This window comes from Haliotis asinina, chromosome 9 (genome assembly GCF_037392515.1).
Source record: "Haliotis asinina isolate JCU_RB_2024 chromosome 9, JCU_Hal_asi_v2, whole genome shotgun sequence".
NCBI lineage: Eukaryota > Metazoa > Mollusca > Gastropoda > Lepetellida > Haliotidae > Haliotis > Haliotis asinina.
Genome location: NC_090288.1, coordinates 11997337 through 12021027, shown reverse-complemented (window position 1 = coordinate 12021027; position 23691 = coordinate 11997337). Strand labels below are relative to the sequence as shown.

Sequence of the window (23691 nt, the reverse complement as noted above, 5' to 3'; positions counted from 1 at the left end):
GTTTCAGTGAACTATGGTACATGTAGCATTTCAACATATACTCATTGATTTAAAACCTTAAACTCGCCAGATATTTGACCCCATGAGATGCAACTATTGCTGGCTCTTTGACGTTGCCGAACACATTCGATGACGCCTCGTTCTGACTTGGTATCCATGTAGTTACCGTTGTCGTTGCCAACGGTCCCCTCTGTTTCCAACAGATTCACTTTGACTCTTGCTCGCTACCGCTCTGCATTTCGTTGAGTACAGCATCGTTTTGAGATCATCTACTGACAAGATGTTTACACGGCTGCATATTCAAGGTATTCGAGGAGGCCTTTGTTGTATTTTAAAGTGTTAAAAGCGTACATTATTACTGCAAGCGGCCGTAGTTTGACGGTAGGGGGGTGTTTGCCAGTAGCCGCCATTTGCAATTTGAGAGAAATTTAGAAATATTGATGTTTTTAATGTCTATTCTATCAGTGAAATGGGGACTTTTTTGTTTTTACATACGATGGTGGATGTTGTTAAATGATAATAGACGTTCTAGTAGATCTAAGGCGTGGATTAGGTGCAATTTTTTCTTAAAGCATTCCTTTCCAATATGCGGAGCATAATCGCTACACTACTAGATGGATTATATATGAAAACTGATTATAATGCCCATTTTAATGCTTCTAAAGCGTATCCGTGGCCTATATGTGTCCCCAAAACACTCTCTGTTTTCTCGCTATCGTTTCCTCGGCCCCCCCAAACACCTTAGTTCCACTGTACGTATATTTGGCCTGTCAGTAAATGCGTTGTTTGTGTTATTTTCAGCACGGGAAGACATGATCCGGTATCACGACACTCCTGCTGCTAGTCTATGGCCGTCGCAGGATGAGGAATCCGACTGTGTATGTATTTTATCTACATGACCTTCAGATTGGGGCGAAATGTTGGCTCCTCTAGTCCTTGTCGAAGCTGGCTCATGTACACCAGGGACGTTATATATTACTTACTCTGTTATGGTGTGCTGAAAGTCTGTCCCCGGCTACCCCTCTCCCATTCACACATTAGCATTTCTTTCTGACAATCTATCAGCATGTTTGCCATTGGATAGTACCTCATAGAATGTATGACCAGGGGCAATGCACTCAGACATTTCTTAATATTGTTTCGTTAAAAATCTCCTATCAACCTCACCCAATGACCCTCCTTTCTCCCACCCTCCCCACTCACCGATGTAGCGTCCCTTGGCTTCGTCCCCGAGTCCCTCTCCCGACCCCCCGCGTGTTTTCACCCCGTTCTGGGCCCGCCCTGACCACGGTGAGACACTCCCTGCCCCGGTTACCATCACCTATGCCGACTATTACCCTGTCCCAAGTGACGACGACAGTGACTACTGGGTGTACGAGGACGAGGACGACGACAGCTTCGTGGAGGATATTCATCCCGTGAGGAAGGCGCTGAAGAGAGTGGCTGCCTTCTTTAGGAGAGTATTCTCGTAGATTCCTCATCCAGCGTGCGTGCGTGTATGTGTGTCTGTGTGTGTGCGTGCATAGGGTGAACGTGTATATGTGACTGGATGTGTGTGTGTATAAGTGCAAGAGTACACGATGTGTGAGTGGGTGTGCATGTTAGTGTATTTGCATGCAGATGAGACAGACAGTGGTTTTATGTGCTACGGTGTGTGTTATTGATGCGTGTATGTACGAGTGTGTGTGTGTTTGACAGAGAGAAAGAGAGAGAAAGAGAGAGAGAGAATGAGAGAGAGTGAAAAGGAAAGAGTGAGAAAGAAAGAGAGGCTGGGATAAGAATTTGTTCCGTGTACTATTTCGTGTGAGTGTGAATGGTTTATGATGGTGTGTTTTGCATGTATGATCGGGTGTGAGTGTGTTGTGTGAGATGATGTGTTGTGGTGCTCGTCTAGTATACCATTTCCCATTTTGGGTCTCTTTTGGCTACACCCTTGTGATTTAGTTTTGGACACACCCGTTTCGATCTTGCATGTTTTGGCATACCTTTTGGCTGACATTTCTAAGATTATTTCACTTCTAATAAGACGACTGAGCTTCCCTTTTGGCCTCGATTTGGAGACTTCTTTTCAGCACTTGCCATTCTATTTCCTGATTCTATGTAAATAATAAATAACACTGAATGGTATACACATGAGTCTGTTTTCCTTCCTTCTTTGGGTCAGTTCTTTGCTAGGAGACAGCAACACAGCTGGAGAGGAGGCTGAAGTAAATGTATTTATGAGACATCTGGAAGTTACTATAAGAGTTAACTAATTACAAAGGAAGATGTTGAGGGGTCATTTGCTCTATCCCGCTGTGTTCCTGTCTTCTAGTCGAGTGTTTTACACGTTTCCTATGATGGAAATCACAGTCTGTAATCGCGTGTAGTCATGACTACAAAAATGGTTTCGGAAGACTGGATATTTTACGATCACTTCACTTACTATACCTTACACACGACGTAAATAACTGAGAGTGGTCTCCCATTGTGCAGTCAGCTGTTTAACCGTCCCCTTGTCCTGTGGGTGTTTATACACGCTGTGAGACTGAAGAGGGGATTTGTTCCTCGTTGACTGCTCATTTTCAATCCAGGCAATTAATAGACATAATAATTAGTGACTTGGATGATACTTGAACAGGATTGGTACCCTTTACTTCCAGGATACATATAGGCTGCAATACCTGATCAAGAAAGTCAGGTGGTGTTTAGATACGAACATAATCAGACGTACAAGTACTGCCAGTTCGACCAGGTCTAGTCTCCGCTAGCAAGTTTAGACACGGAAACCACAATACTGCTACACACATACATGTCTAAGTTCTCAAATCAGTGAGTGAAAGTGTGTGGTTTTTTGTTGTTGTTTTTGCGTGTGTGTGTGTGTGTGTGTGTGTGTGTGTGTGTGTGTGTGTGTGTGTGTGTGTGTGTGTGTGTGGTTGAGTGGGTGAGTGAGAGTACATTTATCCCAAAGCGATAACTTCAAAATGTGACGGCGTTGAACACAAAGATTTGACTTACCATGTGCTATTTATCGTATATCATCTAGTTCAGAAAGTGGATACAGAAAAAGCACGTTTCTGCCCTAGGGAACTGGGAGATGATCATCACGATTCTTGCTTATATTGGCAACATAAGAGTAATAATGCTATACACGTGCACCATTGTTGTTCTTATTAGGATTATCGTCGTCATTATTACACGGTCAAACCAATATCCTAGTTTGTCTCAAATATAAGGAAGCACAAAGTCAACTTGAGGCTTTTCAGTCAGTATCTTCTCCCAGGTAAGTACAATGTGTGAAGCTCATCTCTGGAGTCCCCCGCTTTGATATTACTGGAATAGTGCTAAAAGCGGCGTAAAACTAAACTCACTAACTCACTCATTGTCTTCGTGTGTGGTGACCATGGCGATTTCATCAGGCCTTGGCCAGAAAGCAGATCAGGTTCACTGAACAAATACATGCACAGACAACCCGTGGTGACTGTCAGAACATTTCCATCTTTACGAGCAGTGCAGCTAACACTTTGGCTTACAATTAGACGAACGGACCTTGCCTTGGCTTTCACGTGAACGGGGATATTGGGGGAAATATTTTGTAGAGGTAGCGTTCATTACTTAATGGAATCGGGTATTCAATAAACTATGTAACCGTACAAGCAGGTTCATTGATTTCATTTATTGTGTATTTTGGGAGGTATGAGTGGACCAGTCTCTCGTACCCAGCTTGCTTGCGGCCAATGCATAAAGGGAGACCACTCTTGTCACCTTATTAGCGCGCATTTATCGGCCAGCTATGTCCGAGGCGAAGTGCGGCGCTTGTCTTTCCGCAGCAATTAGTGCAGCTACCACCATGTTGAAACATACACCATGAACTGCACACCACAAGACGCTCCCCACGTCAGATGACTATACATTGTCAGCAACTACCGACATTCACCACTTTGCCAGTTAATACTCGGGGTCCCAATAAACACAACATGCACTTCTTTTTATCACCGACGGGAACCATGACAACGGCCTTCAAAGCAGGATCTGCTTCCTTTTCTCCTTTCGTTTGCCTTCAGCCGTCAATAAATCCAGTGTCCACGACAAGACATGGTCCCAGTCAAGAAATTAGGTCCTCCGTATTTCACCTTTGCGCAGATGTCTTTCATCGTGAAGTACATGTGACCATTACTATATTATTACTGGCACTACAGGCGTGCAGACTTCAACTTCTCTGTCGGAGATAGAAACATGTGAATTAGCGAAAAGGGAATAGGAGGACTTGTATTTTTCTGACTGACAACGAATACTTTACCTTCCTTCTTCATACTAATCTTTACATGAATTTCACCGAGCTGATAGAGTGTTTTCAACATCTAACACGTACGGCGTTTCAGTGAACTATGGTACATGTAGCATTTCAACATATACTCATTGATTTAAAACCTTAAACTCGCCAGATATTTGACCCCATGAGATGCAACTATTGCTGGCTCTTTGACGTTGCCGAACACATTCGATGACGCCTCGTTCTGACTTGGTATCCATGTAGTTACCGTTGTCGTTGCCAACGGTCCCCTCTGTTTCCAACAGATTCACTTTGACTCTTGCTCGCTACCGCTCTGCATTTCGTTGAGTACAGCATCGTTTTGAGATCATCTACTGACAAGATGTTTACACGGCTGCATATTCAAGGTATTTGAGGAGGCCTTTGTTGTATTTTAAATGTGTTAAAAGCGTACATTATTACTGCAAGCGGCCGTAGTTTGACGGTAGGGGTGTGTTTGCCAGTAGCCGCCATTTGCAATTTGGGAGAAATTTAGAAATATTGATGTTTTTAATGTCTATTCTATCAGTGAAATGGGGACTTTTTTGTTTTTACATACGATGGTGGATGTTGTTAAATGATAATAGACGTTCTAGTAGATCTAAGGCGTGGATTAGGTGCAATTTTTTCTTAAAGCATTCCTTTCCAATATGCGGAGCATAATCGCTACACTACTAGATGGATTATATATGAAAACTGAGTATAATGCCCATTTTAATGCTTCTAAGGCGTATCCGTGGCCTATATGTGTCCCCAAAACACTCTCTGTTTTCTCGCTATCGTTTCCTCGGCCCCCCAAACACTTTAGTTCCACTGTACGTATATTTGGCCTGTCAGTAAATGCGTTGTTTGTGTTATTTTCAGCACGGGAAGACATGATCCGGTATCACGTCACTCCTGCTGCTAGTCTATGGCCGTCGCTGGATGAGGAATCCGACTGTGTATGTATTTTATCTACATGACCTTCAGATTGGGGCGAAAAGTTGGCTCCTCTAGTCCTTGTCGAAGCTGTCTCATGTACACCAGGGACGTTATATATTACTTACTCTGTTATGGTGTGCTGAAAGTCTGTCCCCGGCTACCCCTCTCCCATTCACACATTAGCATTTCTTTCTGACAATCTATCAGCATGTTTGCCATTGGATAGTACTTCATAGAATGTATGACCAGGGGCAATGCACTCAGACATTTCTTAATATTGTTTCGTTAAAAATCTCCTATCAACCTCACCCAATGACCCTCCGTTCTCCCACCCTCCCCACTCACCGATGTAGCGTCCCTTGGCTTCGTCCCCGAGTTCCTCTCCCGACCCCCCGCGTGTTTTCACCCCGTTCTGGGCCCGCCCTGACCACGGTGAGACACTCCCTGCCCCGGTTACCATCACCTATGCCGACTATTACCCTGTCCCAAGTGACGACGACAGTGACTACTGGGTGTACGAGGACGAGGACGACGACAGCTTCGTGGAGGATATTCATCCCGTGAGGAAGGCGCTGAAGAGAGTGGCTGCCTTCTTTAGGAGAGTATTCTCGTAGATTCCTCATCCAGCGTGCGTGCGTGTATGTGTGTCTGTGTGTGTGCGTGCATAGGGTGAACGTGTATATGTGACTGGATGTGTGTGTGTATAAGTGCAAGAGTACACGATGTGTGAGTGGGTGTGCATGTTAGTGTATTTGCATGCAGATGAGACAGACAGTGGTTTTATGTGCTACGGTGTGTGTTATTGATGCGTGTATGTACGAGTGTGTGTGTGTTTGACAGAGAGAAAGAGAGAGAAAGAGAGAGAGAGAATGAGAGAGAGTGAAAAGGAAAGAGGGAGAAAGAAAGAGAGGCTGGGATAAGAATTTGTTCCGTGTACTATTTCGTGTGAGTGTGAATGGTTTATGATGGTGTGTTTTGCATGTATGATCGGGTGTGAGTGTGTTGTGTGAGATGATGTGTTGTGGTGCTCGTCTAGTATACCATTTCCCATTTTGGGTCTCTTTTGGCTACACCCTTGTGATTTAGTTTTGGACACACCCGTTTCGATCTTGCATGTTTTGGCATACCTTTTGGCTGACATTTCTAAGATTATTTCACTTCTAATAAGACGACTGAGCTTCCCTTTTGGCCTCGATTTGGAGACTTCTTTTCAGCACTTGCCATTCTATTTCCTGATTCTATGTAAATAATAAATAACACTGAATGGTATACACATGAGTCTGTTTTCCTTCCTTCTTTGGGTCAGTTCTTTGCTAGGAGACAGCAACACAGCTGGAGAGGAGGCTGAAGTAAATGTATTTATGAGACATCTGGAAGTTACTATAAGAGTTAACTAATTACAAAGGAAGATGTTGAGGGGTCATTTGCTCTATCCCGCTGTGTTCCTGTCTTCTAGTCGAGTGTTTTACACGTTTCCTATGATGGAAATCACAGTCTGTAATCGCGTGTAGTCATGACTACAAAAATGGTTTCGGAAGACTGGATATTTTACGATCACTTCACTTACTATACCTTACACACGACGTAAATAACTGAGAGTGGTCTCCCATTGTGCAGTCAGCTGTTTAACCGTCCCCTTGTCCTGTGGGTGTTTATACACGCTGTGAGACTGAAGAGGGGATTTGTTCCTCGTTGACTGCTCATTTTCAATCCAGGCAATTAATAGACATAATAATTAGTGACTTGGATGATACTTGAACAGGATTGGTACCCTTTACTTCCAGGATACATATAGGCTGCAATACCTGATCAAGAAAGTCAGGTGGTGTTTAGATACGAACATAATCAGACGTACAAGTACTGCCAGTTCGACCAGGTCTAGTCTCCGCTAGCAAGTTTAGACACGGAAACCACAATACTGCTACACACATACATGTCTAAGTTCTCAAATCAGTGAGTGAAAGTGTGTGGTTTTTTGTTGTTGTTTTTGCGTGTGTGTGTGTGTGTGTGTGTGTGTGTGTGTGTGTGTGTGTGTGTGTGTGTGTGTGGTTGAGTGGGTGAGTGAGAGTACATTTATCCCAAAGCGATAACTTCAAAATGTGACGGCGTTGAACACAAAGATTTGACTTACCATGTGCTATTTATCGTATATCATCTAGTTCAGAAAGTGGATACAGAAAAAGCACGTTTCTGCCCTAGGGAACTGGGAGATGATCATCACGATTCTTGCTTATATTGGCAACATAAGAGTAATAATGCTATACACGTGCACCATTGTTGTTCTTATTAGGATTATCGTCGTCATTATTACACGGTCAAACCAATATCCTAGTTTGTCTCAAATATAAGGAAGCACAAAGTCAACTTGAGGCTTTTCAGTCAGTATCTTCTCCCAGGTAAGTACAATGTGTGAAGCTCATCTCTGGAGTCCCCCGCTTTGATATTACTGGAATAGTGCTAAAAGCGGCGTAAAACTAAACTCACTAACTCACTCATTGTCTTCGTGTGTGGTGACCATGGCGATTTCATCAGGCCTTGGCCAGAAAGCAGATCAGGTTCACTGAACAAATACATGCACAGACAACCCGTGGTGACTGTCAGAACATTTCCATCTTTACGAGCAGTGCAGCTAACACTTTGGCTTACAATTAGACGAACGGACCTTGCCTTGGCTTTCACGTGAACGGGGATATTGGGGGAAATATTTTGTAGAGGTAGCGTTCATTACTTAATGGAATCGGGTATTCAATAAACTATGTAACCGTACAAGCAGGTTCATTGATTTCATTTATTGTGTATTTTGGGAGGTATGAGTGGACCAGTCTCTCGTACCCAGCTTGCTTGCGGCCAATGCATAAAGGGAGACCACTCTTGTCACCTTATTAGCGCGCATTTATCGGCCAGCTATGTCCGAGGCGAAGTGCGGCGCTTGTCTTTCCGCAGCAATTAGTGCAGCTACCACCATGTTGAAACATACACCATGAACTGCACACCACAAGACGCTCCCCACGTCAGATGACTATACATTGTCAGCAACTACCGACATTCACCACTTTGCCAGTTAATACTCGGGGTCCCAATAAACACAACATGCACTTCTTTTTATCACCGACGGGAACCATGACAACGGCCTTCAAAGCAGGATCTGCTTCCTTTTCTCCTTTCGTTTGCCTTCAGCCGTCAATAAATCCAGTGTCCACGACAAGACATGGTCCCAGTCAAGAAATTAGGTCCTCCGTATTTCACCTTTGCGCAGATGTCTTTCATCGTGAAGTACATGTGACCATTACTATATTATTACTGGCACTACAGGCGTGCAGACTTCAACTTCTCTGTCGGAGATAGAAACATGTGAATTAGCGAAAAGGGAATAGGAGGACTTGTATTTTTCTGACTGACAACGAATACTTTACCTTCCTTCTTCATACTAATCTTTACATGAATTTCACCGAGCTGATAGAGTGTTTTCAACATCTAACACGTACGGCGTTTCAGTGAACTATGGTACATCTAGCATTTCAACATATACTCATTGATTTAAAACCTTAAACTCGCCAGATATTTGACCCCATGAGATGCAACTATTGCTGGCTCTTTGACGTTGCCGAACACATTCGATGACGCCTCGTTCTGACTTGGTATCCATGTAGTTACCGTTGTCGTTGCCAACGGTCCCCTCTGTTTCCAACAGATTCACTTTGACTCTTGCTCGCTACCGCTCTGCATTTCGTTGAGTACAGCATCGTTTTGAGATCATCTACTGACAAGATGTTTACACGGCTTCATATTCAAGGTATTTGAGGAGGCCTTTGTTGTATTTTAAATGTGTTAAAAGCGTACATTATTACTGCAAGCGGCCGTAGTTTGACGGTAGGGGTGTGTTTGCCAGTAGCCGCCATTTGCAATTTGGGAGAAATTTAGAAATATTGATGTTTTTAATGTCTATTCTATCAGTGAAATGGGGACTTTTTTGTTTTTACATACGATGGTGGATGTTGTTAAATGATAATAGACGTTCTAGTAGATCTAAGGCGTGGATTAGGTGCAATTTTTTCTTAAAGCATTCCTTTCCAATATGCGGAGCATAATCGCTACACTACTAGATGGATTATATATGAAAACTGATTATAATGCCCATTTTAATGCTTCTAAAGCGTATCCGTGGCCTATATGTGTCCCCAAAACACTCTCTGTTTTCTCGCTATCGTTTCCTCGGCCCCCCAAACACTTTAGTTCCACTGTACGTATATTTGGCCTGTCAGTAAATGCGTTGTTTGTGTTATTTTCAGCACGGGAAGACATGATCCGGTATCACGTCACTCCTGCTGCTAGTCTATGGCCGTCGCTGGATGAGGAATCCGACTGTGTATGTATTTTATCTACATGACCTTCAGATTGGGGCGAAAAGTTGGCTCCTCTAGTCCTTGTCGAAGCTGTCTCATGTACACCAGGGACGTTATATATTACTTACTCTGTTATGGTGTGCTGAAAGTCTGTCCCCGGCTACCCCTCTCCCATTCACACATTAGCATTTCTTTCTGACAATCTATCAGCATGTTTGCCATTGGATAGTACTTCATAGAATGTATGACCAGGGCAATGCACTCAGACATTTCTTAATATTGTTTCGTTAAAAATCTCCTATCAACCTCACCCAATGACCCTCCTTTCTCCCACCCTCCCCACTCACCGATGTAGCGTCCCTTGGCTTCGTCCCCGAGTCCCTCTCCCGACCCCCTGCGTGTTTTTACCCCGTTCTGGGCCCGCCCTGACCACGGTGAGACACTCCCTGCCCCGGTTACCATCACCTATGCCGACTATTACCCTGTCCCAAGTGACGACGACAGTGACTACTGGGTGTACGAGGACGAGGACGACGACAGCTTCGTGGAGGATATTCATCCCGTGAGGAAGGCGCTGAAGAGAGTGGCTGCCTTCTTTAGGAGAGTATTCTCGTAGATTCCTCATCCAGCGTGCGTGCGTGTATGTGTGTCTGTGTGTGTGCGTGCATAGGGTGAACGTGTATATGTGACTGGATGTGTGTGTGTATAAGTGCAAGAGTACACGATGTGTGAGTGGGTGTGCATGTTAGTGTATTTGCATGCAGATGAGACAGACAGTGGTTTTATGTGTGACGGTGTGTGTTATTGATGCGTGTATGTACGAGTGTGTGTGTGTTTGACAGAGAGAAAGAGAGAGAAAGAGAGAGAGAGAATGAGAGAGAGTGAAAAGGAAAGAGGGAGAAAGAAAGAGAGGCTGGGATAAGAATTTGTTCCGTGTACTATTTCGTGTGAGTGTTAATGGTTTATGATGGTGTGTTTTGCATGTATGATCGGGTGTGAGTGTGTTGTGTGAGATGATGTGTTGTGGTGCTCGTCTAGTATACCATTTCCCATTTTGGGTCTCTTTTGGCTACACCCTTGTGATTTAGTTTTGGACACACCCGTTTCGATCTTGCATGTTTTGGCATACCTTTTGGCTGACATTTCTAAGATTATTTCACTTCTAATAAGACGACTGAGCTTCCCTTTTGGCCTCGATTTGGAGACTTCTTTTCAGCACTTGCCATTCTATTTCCTGATTCTATGTAAATAATAAATAACACTGAATGGTATACACATGAGTCTGTTTTCCTTCCTTCTTTGGGTCAGTTCTTTGCTAGGAGACAGCAACACAGCTGGAGAGGAGGCTGAAGTAAATGTATTTATGAGACATCTGGAAGTTACTATAAGAGTTAACTAATTACAAAGGAAGATGTTGAGGGGTCATTTGCTCTATCCCGCTGTGTTCCTGTCTTCTAGTCGAGTGTTTTACACGTTTCCTATGATGGAAATCACAGTCTGTAATCGCGTGTAGTCATGACTACAAAAATGGTTTCGGAAGACTGGATATTTTACGATCACTTCACTTACTATACCTTACACACGACGTAAATAACTGAGAGTGGTCTCCCATTGTGCAGTCAGCTGTTTAACCGTCCCCTTGTCCTGTGGGTGTTTATACACGCTGTGAGACTGAAGAGGGGATTTGTTCCTCGTTGACTGCTCATTTTCAATCCAGGCAATTAATAGACATAATAATTAGTGACTTGGATGATACTTGAACAGGATTGGTACCCTTTACTTCCAGGATACATATAGGCTGCAATACCTGATCAAGAAAGTCAGGTGGTGTTTAGATACGAACATAATCAGACGTACAAGTACTGCCAGTTCGACCAGGTCTAGTCTCCGCTAGCAAGTTTAGACACGGAAACCACAATACTGCTACACACATACATGTCTAAGTTCTCAAATCAGTGAGTGAAAGTGTGTGGTTTTTTGTTGTTGTTTTTTCGTGTGTGTGTGTGTGTGTGTGTGTGTGTGTGTGTGTGTGTGTGTGTGTGTGTGTGTGTGTGTGTGTGTGTGTGTGTGTGTGTGTGTGGTTGAGTGGGTGAGTGAGAGTACATTTATCCCAAAGCGATAACTTCAAAATGTGACGGCGTTGAACACAAAGATTTGACTTACCATGTGCTATTTATCGTATATCATCTAGTTCAGAAAGTGGATACAGAAAAAGCACGTTTCTGCCCTAGGGAACTGGGAGATGATCATCACGATTCTTGCTTATATTGGCAACATAAGAGTAATAATGCTATACACGTGCACCATTGTTGTTCTTATTAGGATTATCGTCGTCATTATTACACGGTCAAACCAATATCCTAGTTTGTCTCAAATATAAGGAAGCACAAAGTCAACTTGAGGCTTTTCAGTCAGTATCTTCTCCCAGGTAAGTACAATGTGTGAAGCTCATCTCTGGAGTCCCCCGCTTTGATATTACTGGAATAGTGCTAAAAGCGGCGTAAAACTAAACTCACTAACTCACTCATTGTCTTCGTGTGTGGTGACCATGGCGATTTCATCAGGCCTTGGCCAGAAAGCAGATCAGGTTCACTGAACAAATACATGCACAGACAACCCGTGGTGACTGTCAGAACATTTCCATCTTTACGAGCAGTGCAGCTAACACTTTGGCTTACAATTAGACGAACGGACCTTGCCTTGGCTTTCACGTGAACGGGGATATTGGGGGAAATATTTTGTAGAGGTAGCGTTCATTACTTAATGGAATCGGGTATTCAATAAACTATGTAACCGTACAAGCAGGTTCATTGATTTCATTTATTGTGTATTTTGGGAGGTATGAGTGGACCAGTCTCTCGTACCCAGCTTGCTTGCGGCCAATGCATAAAGGGAGACCACTCTTGTCACCTTATTAGCGCGCATTTATCGGCCAGCTATGTCCGAGGCGAAGTGCGGCGCTTGTCTTTCCGCAGCAATTAGTGCAGCTACCACCATGTTGAAACATACACCATGAACTGCACACCACAAGACGCTCCCCACGTCAGATGACTATACATTGTCAGCAACTACCGACATTCACCACTTTGCCAGTTAATACTCGGGGTCCCAATAAACACAACATGCACTTCTTTTTATCACCGACGGGAACCATGACAACGGCCTTCAAAGCAGGATCTGCTTCCTTTTCTCCTTTCGTTTGCCTTCAGCCGTCAATAAATCCAGTGTCCACGACAAGACATGGTCCCAGTCAAGAAATTAGGTCCTCCGTATTTCACCTTTGCGCAGATGTCTTTCATCGTGAAGTACATGTGACCATTACTATATTATTACTGGCACTACAGGCGTTCAGACTTCAACTTCTCTGTCGGAGATAGAAACATGTGAATTAGCGAAAAGGGAATAGGAGGACTTGTATTTTTCTGACTGACAACGAATACTTTACCTTCCTTCTTCATACTAATCTTTACATGAATTTCACCGAGCTGATAGAGTGTTTTCAACATCTAACACGTACGGCGTTTCAGTGAACTATGGTACATCTAGCATTTCAACATATACTCATTGATTTAAAACCTTAAACTCGCCAGATATTTGACCCCATGAGATGCAACTATTGCTGGCTCTTTGACGTTGCCGAACACATTCGATGACGCCTCGTTCTGACTTGGTATCCATGTAGTTACCGTTGTCGTTGCCAACGGTCCCCTCTGTTTCCAACAGATTCACTTTGACTCTTGCTCGCTACCGCTCTGCATTTCGTTGAGTACAGCATCGTTTTGAGATCATCTACTGACAAGATGTTTACACGGCTGCATATTCAAGGTATTTGAGGAGGCCTTTGTTGTATTTTAAATGTGTTAAAAGCGTACATTATTACTGCAAGCGGCCGTAGTTTGACGGTAGGGGTGTGTTTGCCAGTAGCCGCCATTTGCAATTTGGGAGAAATTTAGAAATATTGATGTTTTTAATGTCTATTCTATCAGTGAAATGGGGACTTTTTTGTTTTTACATACGATGGTGGATGTTGTTAAATGATAATAGACGTTCTAGTAGATCTAAGGCGTGGATTAGGTGCAATTTTTTCTTAAAGCATTCCTTTCCAATATGCGGAGCATAATCGCTACACTACTAGATGGATTATATATGAAAACTGATTATAATGCCCATTTTAATGCTTCTAAAGCGTATCCGTGGCCTATATGTGTCCCCAAAACACTCTCTGTTTTCTCGCTATCGTTTCCTCGGCCCCCCAAACACTTTAGTTCCACTGTACGTATATTTGGCCTGTCAGTAAATGCGTTGTTTGTGTTATTTTCAGCACGGGAAGACATGATCCGGTATCACGTCACTCCTGCTGCTAGTCTATGGCCGTCGCTGGATGAGGAATCCGACTGTGTATGTATTTTATCTACATGACCTTCAGATTGGGGCGAAAAGTTGGCTCCTCTAGTCCTTGTCGAAGCTGTCTCATGTACACCAGGGACGTTATATATTACTTACTCTGTTATGGTGTGCTGAAAGTCTGTCCCCGGCTACCCCTCTCCCATTCACACATTAGCATTTCTTTCTGACAATCTATCAGCATGTTTGCCATTGGATAGTACTTCATAGAATGTATGACCAGGGGCAATGCACTCAGACATTTCTTAATATTGTTTCGTTAAAAATCTCCTATCAACCTCACCCAATGACCCTCCTTTCTCCCACCCTCCCCACTCACCGATGTAGCGTCCCTTGGCTTCGTCCCCGAGTCCCTCTCCCGACCCCCTGCGTGTTTTTACCCCGTTCTGGGCCTGCCCTGACCACGGTGAGACACTCCCTGCCCCGGTTACCATCACCTATGCCGACTATTACCCTGTCCCAAGTGACGACGACAGTGACTACTGGGTGTACGAGGACGAGGACGACGACAGCTTCGTGGAGGATATTCATCCCGTGAGGAAGGCGCTGAAGAGAGTGGCTGCCTTCTTTAGGAGAGTATTCTCGTAGATTCCTCATCCAGCGTGCGTGCGTGTATGTGTGTCTGTGTGTGTGCGTGCATAGGGTGAACGTGTATATGTGACTGGATGTGTGTGTGTATAAGTGCAAGAGTACACGATGTGTGACTGGGTGTGCATGTTAGTGTATTTGCATGCAGATGAGACAGACAGTGGTTTTATGTGTGACGGTGTGTGTTATTGATGCGTGTATGTACGAGTGTGTGTGTGTTTGACAGAGAGAAAGAGAGAGAAAGAGAGAGAGAGAATGAGAGAGAGTGAAAAGGAAAGAGGGAGAAAGAAAGAGAGGCTGGGATAAGAATTTGTTCCGTGTACTATTTCGTGTGAGTGTGAATGGTTTATGATGGTGTGTTTTGCATGTATGATCGGGTGTGAGTGTGTTGTGTGAGATGATGTGTTGTGGTGCTCGTCTAGTATACCATTTCCCATTTTGGGTCTCTTTTGGCTACACCCTTGTGATTTAGTTTTGGACACACCCGTTTCGATCTTGCATGTTTTGGCATACCTTTTGGCTGACATTTCTAAGATTATTTCACTTCTAATAAGACGACTGAGCTTCCCTTTTGGCCTCGATTTGGAGACTTCTTTTCAGCACTTGCCATTCTATTTCCTGATTCTATGTAAATAATAAATAACACTGAATGGTATACACATGAGTCTGTTTTCCTTCCTTCTTTGGGTCAGTTCTTTGCTAGGAGACAGCAACACAGCTGGAGAGGAGGCTGAAGTAAATGTATTTATGAGACATCTGGAAGTTACTATAAGAGTTAACTAATTACAAAGGAAGATGTTGAGGGGTCATTTGCTCTATCCCGCTGTGTTCCTGTCTTCTAGTCGAGTGTTTTACACGTTTCCTATGATGGAAATCACAGTCTGTAATCGCGTGTAGTCATGACTACAAAAATGGTTTCGGAAGACTGGATATTTTACGATCACTTCACTTACTATACCTTACACACGACGTAAATAACTGAGAGTGGTCTCCCATTGTGCAGTCAGCTGTTTAACCGTCCCCTTGTCCTGTGGGTGTTTATACACGCTGTGAGACTGAAGAGGGGATTTGTTCCTCGTTGACTGCTCATTTTCAATCCAGGCAATTAATAGACATATTAATTAGTGACTTGGATGATACTTGAACAGGATTGGTACCCTTTACTTCCAGGATACATATAGGCTGCAATACCTGATCAAGAAAGTCAGGTGGTGTTTAGATACGAACATAATCAGACGTACAAGTACTGCCAGTTCGACCAGGTCTAGTCTCCGCTAGCAAGTTTAGACACGGAAACCACAATACTGCTACACACATACATGTCTAAGTTCTCAAATCAGTGAGTGAAAGTGTGTGTTTTTTTGTTGTTGTTTTTTCGTGTGTGTGTGTGTGTGTGTGTGTGTGTGTGTGTGTGTGTGTGTGTGTGTGTGTGTGTGTGTGTGTGTGTGTGTGTGTGTGTGTGTGTGTGTGTGTGTGTGTGTGTGTGTGTGTGTGTGTGTGTGTGTGTGTGTGTGTGTGTGTGTGTGTGTGTGGTTGAGTGGGTGAGTGAGAGTACATGTATCCCAAAGCGATAACTTCAAAATGTGACGGCGTTGAACACAAAGATTTGACTTACCATGTGCTATTTATCGTATATCATCTAGTTCAGAAAGTGGATACAGAAAAAGCACGTTTCTGCCCTAGGGAACTGGGAGATGATCATCACGATTCTTGCTTATATTGGCAACATAAGAGTAATAATGCTATACACGTGCACCATTGTTGTTCTTATTAGGATTATCGTCGTCATTATTACACGGTCAAACCAATATCCTAGTTTGTCTCAAATATAAGGAAGCACAAAGTCAACTTGAGGCTTTTCAGTCAGTATCTTCTCCCAGGTAAGTACAATGTGTGAAGCTCATCTCTGGAGTCCCCCGCTTTGATATTACTGGAATAGTGCTAAAAGCGGCGTAAAACTAAACTCACTAACTCACTCATTGTCTTCGTGTGTGGTGACCATGGCGATTTCATCAGGCCTTGGCCAGAAAGCAGATCAGGTTCACTGAACAAATACATGCACAGACAACCCGTGGTGACTGTCAGAACATTTCCATCTTTACGAGCAGTGCAGCTAACACTTTGGCTTACAATTAGACGAACGGACCTTGCCTTGGCTTTCACGTGAACGGGGATATTGGGGGAAATATTTTGTAGAGGTAGCGTTCATTACTTAATGGAATCGGGTATTCAATAAACTATGTAACCGTACAAGCAGGTTCATTGATTTCATTTATTGTGTATTTTGGGAGGTATGAGTGGACCAGTCTCTCGTACCCAGCTTGCTTGCGGCCAATGCATAAAGGGAGACCACTCTTGTCACCTTATTAGCGCGCATTTATCGGCCAGCTATGTCCGAGGTGAAGTGCGGCGCTTGTCTTTCCGCAGCAATTAGTGCAGCTACCACCATGTTGAAACATACACCATGAACTGCACACCACAAGACGCTCCCCACGTCAGATGACTATACATTGTCAGCAACTACCGACATTCACCACTTTGCCAGTTAATACTCGGGGTCCCAATAAACACAACATGCACTTCTTTTTATCACCGACGGGAACCATGACAACGGCCTTCAAAGCAGGATCTGCTTCCTTTTCTCCTTTCGTTTGCCTTCAGCCGTCAATAAATCCAGTGTCCACGACAAGACATGGTCCCAGTCAAGAAATTAGGTCCTCCGTATTTCACCTTTGCGCAGATGTCTTTCATCGTGAAGTACATGTGACCATTACTATATTATTACTGGCACTACAGGCGTGCAGACTTCAACTTCTCTGTCGGAGATAGAAACATGTGAATTAGCGAAAAGGGAATAGGAGGACTTGTATTTTTCTGACTGACAACGAATACTTTACCTTCCTTCTTCATACTAATCTTTACATGAATTTCACCGAGCTGATAGAGTGTTTTCAACATCTAACACGTACGGCGTTTCAGTGAACTATGGTACATGTAGCATTTCAACATATACTCATTGATTTAAAACCTTAAACTCGCCAGATATTTGACCCCATGAGATGCAACTATTGCTGGCTCTTTGACGTTGCCGAACACATTCGATGACGCCTCGTTCTGACTTGGTATCCATGTAGTTACCGTTGTCGTTGCCAACGGTCCCCTCTGTTTCCAACAGATTCACTTTGACTCTTGCTCGCTACCGCTCTGCATTTCGTTGAGTACAGCATCGTTTTGAGATCATCTACTGACAAGATGTTTACACGGCTGCATATTCAAGGTATTTGAGGAGGCCTTTGTTGTATTTTAAATGTGTTAAAAGCGTACATTATTACTGCAAGCGGCCGTAGTTTGACGGTAGGGGTGTGTTTGCCAGTAGCCGCCATTTGCAATTTGGGAGAAATTTAGAAATATTGATGTTTTTAATGTCTATTCTATCAGTGAAATGGGGACTTTTTTGTTTTTACATACGATGGTGGATGTTGTTAAATGATAATAGACGTTCTAGTAGATCTAAGGCGTGGATTAGGTGCAATTTTTTCTTAAAGCATTCCTTTCCAATATGCGGAGCATAATCGCTACACTACTAGATGGATTATATATGAAAACTGATTATAATGCCCATTTTAATGCTTCTAAAGCGTATCCGTGGCCTATATGTGTCCCCAAAACACTCTCTGTTTTCTCGCTATCGTTTCCTCGGCCCCCCAAACACCTTAGTTCCACTGTAGGTATATTTGGCCTGTCAGTAAATGCGTTGTTTGTGTTATTTTCAGCACGGGAAGACATGATCCGGTATCACGTCACTCCTGCTGCTAGTCTATGGCCGTCGCTGGATGAGGAATCCGACTGTGTATGTATTTTATCTACATGACCTTCAGATTGGGGCGAAAAGTTGGCTCCTCTAGTCCTTGTCGAAGCTGTCTCATGTACACCAGGGACGTTATATATTACTTACTCTGTTATGGTGTGCTGAAAGTCTGTCCCCGGCTACCCCTCTCCCATTCACACATTAGCATTTCTTTCTGACAATCTATCAGCATGTTTGCCATTGGATAGTACCTCATAGAATGTATGACCAGGGGCAATGCACTCAGACATTTCTTAATATTGTTTCGTTAAAAATCTCCTATCAACCTCACCCAATGACCCTCCTTTCTCCCACCCTCCCCACTCACCGATGTAGCGTCCCTTGGCTTCGTCCCCGAGTCCCTCTCCCGACCCCCTGCGTGTTTTTACCCCGTTCTGGGCCTGCCCTGACCACGGTGAGACACTCCCTGCCCCGGTTACCATCACCTATGCCGACTATTACCCTGTCCCAAGTGACGACGACAGTGACTACTGGGTGTACGAGGACGAGGACGACGACAGCTTCGTGGAGGATATTCATCCCGTGAGGAAGGCGCTGAAGAGAGTGGCTGCCTTCTTTAGGAGAGTATTCTCGTAGATTCCTCATCCAGCGTGCGTGCGTGTATGTGTGTCTGTGTGTGTGCGTGCATAGGGTGAACGTGTATATGTGACTGGATGTGTGTGTGTATAAGTGCAAGAGTACACGATGTGTGACTGGGTGTGCATGTTAGTGTATTTGCATGCAGATGAGACAGACAGTGGTTTTATGTGTGACGGTGTGTGTTATTGATGCGTGTATGTACGAGTGTGTGTATGTTTGACAGAGAGAAAGAGAGAGAAAGAGAGAGAGAGAATGAGAGAGAGTGAAAAGGAAAGAGGGAGAAAGAAAGAGAGGCTGGGATAAGAATTTGTTCCGTGTACTATTTCGTGTGAGTGTGAATGGTTTATGATGGTGTGTTTTGCATGTATGATCGGGTGTGAGTGTGTTGTGTGAGATGATGTGTTGTGGTGCTCGTCTAGTATACCATTTCCCATTTTGGGTCTCTTTTGGCTACACCCTTGTGATTTAGTTTTGGACACACCCGTTTCGATCTTGCATGTTTTGGCATACCTTTTGGCTGACATTTCTAAGATTATTTCACTTCTAATAAGACGACTGAGCTTCCCTTTTGGCCTCGATTTGGAGACTTCTTTTCAGCACTTGCCATTCTATTTCCTGATTCTATGTAAATAATAAATAACACTGAATGGTATACACATGAGTCTGTTTTCCTTCCTTCTTTGGGTCAGTTCTTTGCTAGGAGACAGCAACACAGCTGGAGAGGAGGCTGAAGTAAATGTATTTATGAGACATCTGGAAGTTACTATAAGAGTTAACTAATTACAAAGGAAGATGTTGAGGGGTCATTTGCTCTATCCCGCTGTGTTCCTGTCTTCTAGTCGAGTGTTTTAGACGTTTCCTATGATGGAAATCACAGTCTGTAATCGCGTGTAGTCATGACTACAAAAATGGTTTCGGAAGACTGGATATTTTACGATCACTTCACTTACTATACCTTACACACGACGTAAATAACTGAGAGTGGTCTCCCATTGTGCAGTCAGCTGTTTAACCGTCCCCTTGTCCTGTGGGTGTTTATACACGCTGTGAGACTGAAGAGGGGATTTGTTCCTCGTTGACTGCTCATTTTCAATCCAGGCAATTAATAGACATAATAATTAGTGACTTGGATGATACTTGAACAGGATTGGTACCCTTTACTTCCAGGATACATATAGGCTGCAATACCTGATCAAGAAAGTCAGGTGGTGTTTAGATACGAACATAATCAGACGTACAAGTACTGCCAGTTCGACCAGGTCTAGTCTCCGCTAGCAAGTTTAGACACGGAAACCATAATACTGCTACACACATACATGTCTAAGTTCTCAAATCAGTGAGTGAAAGTGTGTGTTTTTTTGTTGTTGTTTTTTCGTGTGTGTGTGTGTGTGTGTGTGTGTGTGTGTGTGTGTGTGTGTGGTTGAGTGGGTGAGTGAGAGTACATGTATCCCAAAGCGATAACTTCAAAATGTGACGGCGTTGAACACAAAGATTTGACTTACCATGTGCTATTTATCGTATATCATCTAGTTCAGAAAGTGGATACAGAAAAAGCACGTTTCTGCCCTAGGGAACTGGGAGATGATCATCACGATTCTTGCTTATATTGGCAACATAAGAGTAATAATGCTATACACGTGCACCATTGTTGTTCTTATTAGGATTATCGTCGTCATTATTACACGGTCAAACCAATATCCTAGTTTGTCTCAAATATAAGGAAGCACAAAGTCAACTTGAGGCTTTTCAGTCAGTATCTTCTCCCAGGTAAGTACAATGTGTGAAGCTCATCTCTGGAGTCCCCCGCTTTGATATTACTGGAATAGTGCTAAAAGCGGCGTAAAACTAAACTCACTAACTCACTCATTGTCTTCGTGTGTGGTGACCATGGCGATTTCATCAGGCCTTGGCCAGAAAGCAGATCAGGTTCACTGAACAAATACATGCACAGACAACCCGTGGTGACTGTCAGAACATTTCCATCTTTACGAGCAGTGCAGCTAACACTTTGGCTTACAATTAGACGAACGGACCTTGCCTTGGCTTTCACGTGAACGGGGATATTGGGGGAAATATTTTGTAGAGGTAGCGTTCATTACTTAATGGAATCGGGTATTCAATAAACTATGTAACCGTACAAGCAGGTTCATTGATTTCATTTATTGTGTATTTTGGGAGGTATGAGTGGACCAGTCTCTCGTACCCAGCTTGCTTGCGGCCAATGCATAAAGGGAGACCACTCTTGTCACCTTATTAGCGCGCATTTATCGGCCAGCTATGTCCGAGGCGAAGTGCGGCGCTTGTCTTTCCGCAGCAATTAGTGCAGCTACCACCATGTTGAAACATACACCATGAACTGCACACCACAAGACGCTCCCCACGTCAGATGACTATACATTGTCAGCAACTACCGACATTCACCACTTTGCCAGTTAATACTCGGGGTCCCAATAAACACAACATGCACTTCTTTTTATCACCGACGGGAACCATGACAACGGCCTTCAAAGCAGGATCTGCTTCCTTTTCTCCTTTCGTTTGCCTTCAGCCGTCAATAAATCCAGTGTCCACGACAAGACATGGTCCCAGTCAAGAAATTAGGTCCTCCGTATTTCACCTTTGCGCAGATGTCTTTCATCGTGAAGTACATGTGACCATTACTATATTATTACTGGCACTACAGGCGTGCAGACTTCAACTTCTCTGTCGGAGATAGAAACATGTGAATTAGCGAAAAGGGAATAGGAGGACTTGTATTTTTCTGACTGACAACGAATACTTTACCTTCCTTCTTCATACTAATCTTTACATGAATTTCACCGAGCTGATAGAGTGTTTTCAACATCTAACACGTACGGCGTTTCAGTGAACTATGGTACATCTAGCATTTCAACATATACTCATTGATTTAAAACCTTAAACTCGCCAGATATTTGACCCCATGAGATGCAACTATTGCTGGCTCTTTGACGTTGCCGAACACATTCGATGACGCCTCGTTCTGACTTGGTATCCATGTAGTTACCGTTGTCGTTGCCAACGGTCCCCTCTGTTTCCAACAGATTCACTTTGACTCTTGCTCGCTACCGCTCTGCATTTCGTTGAGTACAGCATCGTTTTGAGATCATCTACTGACAAGATGTTTACACGGCTGCATATTCAAGGTATTTGAGGAGGCCTTTGTTGTATTTTAAATGTGTTAAAAGCGTACATTATTACTGCAAGCGGCCGTAGTTTGACGGTAGGGGTGTGTTTGCCAGTAGCCGCCATTTGCAATTTGGGAGAAATTTAGAAATATTGATGTTTTTAATGTCTATTCTATCAGTGAAATGGGGACTTTTTTGTTTTTACATACGATGGTGGATGTTGTTAAATGATAATAGACGTTCTAGTAGATCTAAGGCGTGGATTAGGTGCAATTTTTTCTTAAAGCATTCCTTTCCAATATGCGGAGCATAATCGCTACACTACTAGATGGATTATATATGAAAACTGATTATAATGCCCATTTTGATGCTTCTAAAGCGTATCCGTGGCCTATATGTGTCCCCAAAACACTCTCTGTTTTCTCGCTATCGTTTCCTCGGCCCCCCAAACACCTTAGTTCCACTGTAGGTATATTTGGCCTGTCAGTAAATGCGTTGTTTGTGTTATTTTCAGCACGGGAAGACATGATCCGGTATCACGTCACTCCTGCTGCTAGTCTATGGCCGTCGCTGGATGAGGAATCCGACTGTGTATGTATTTTATCTACATGACCTTCAGATTGGGGCGAAAAGTTGGCTCCTCTAGTCCTTGTCGAAGCTGTCTCATGTACACCAGGGACGTTATATATTACTTACTCTGTTATGGTGTGCTGAAAGTCTGTCCCCGGCTACCCCTCTCCCATTCACACATTAGCATTTCTTTCTGACAATCTATCAGCATGTTTGCCATTGGATAGTACCTCATAGAATGTATGACCAGGGGCAATGCACTCAGACATTTCTTAATATTGTTTCGTTAAAAATCTCCTATCAACCTCACCCAATGACCCTCCTTTCTCCCACCCTCCCCACTCACCGATGTAGCGTCCCTTGGCTTCGTCCCCGAGTCCCTCTCCCGACCCCCTGCGTGTTTTCACCCCGTTCTGGGCCCGCCCTGACCACGGTGAGACACTCCCTGCCCCGGTTACCATCACCTATGCCGACTATTACCCTGTCCCAAGTGACGACGACAGTGACTACTGGGTGTACGAGGACGAGGACGACGACAGCTTCGTGGAGGATATTCATCCCGTGAGGAAGGCGCTGAAGAGAGTGGCTGCCTTCTTTAGGAGAGTATTCTCGTAGATTCCTCATCCAGCGTGCGTGCGTGTATGTGTGTCTGTGTGTGTGCGTGCATAGGGTGAACGTGTATATGTGACTGGATGTGTGTGTGTATAAGTGCAAGAGTACACGATGTGTGACTGGGTGTGCATGTTAGTGTATTTGCATGCAGATGAGACAGACAGTGGTTTTATGTGTGACGGTGTGTGTTATTGATGCGTGTATGTACGAGTGTGTGTGTGTTTGACAGAGAGAAAGAGAGAGAAAGAGAGAGAGAGAATGAGAGAGAGTGAAAAGGAAAGAGGGAGAAAGAAAGAGAGGCTGGGATAAGAATTTGTTCCGTGTACTATTTCGTGTGAGTGTGAATGGTTTATGATGGTGTGTTTTGCA

At 43.7% G+C, this 23691-nt stretch overlaps 3 protein-coding genes across 3 annotated transcripts; all 3 read left to right on the top strand.

Moving 5' to 3' along the window:
- The first annotated feature begins 280 nt into the window (after positions 1–280).
- Positions 281–10171, top strand: LOC137296982 (uncharacterized). The gene is made up of 3 exons (XM_067828915.1): positions 281–305; positions 802–878; positions 9911–10171. The coding sequence occupies exons 1-3, from the start codon at positions 281–283 to the stop codon at positions 10169–10171; spliced, it is 363 nt and encodes a 120-aa protein (XP_067685016.1).
- A 3184-nt stretch (positions 10172–13355) lies between these two features.
- On the top strand, positions 13356–14547 carry LOC137296981 (uncharacterized). Its single transcript, XM_067828914.1, has 3 exons — positions 13356–13380; positions 13877–13953; positions 14287–14547. Exons 1-3 carry the CDS (start codon positions 13356–13358, stop codon positions 14545–14547), a joined length of 363 nt encoding a protein of 120 aa, XP_067685015.1.
- A 7586-nt stretch (positions 14548–22133) lies between these two features.
- Positions 22134–23325, top strand: LOC137296980 (uncharacterized). The gene is made up of 3 exons (XM_067828913.1): positions 22134–22158; positions 22655–22731; positions 23065–23325. Exons 1-3 carry the CDS (start codon positions 22134–22136, stop codon positions 23323–23325), a joined length of 363 nt encoding a protein of 120 aa, XP_067685014.1.
- The last annotated feature ends 366 nt before the right edge of the window (positions 23326–23691 follow it).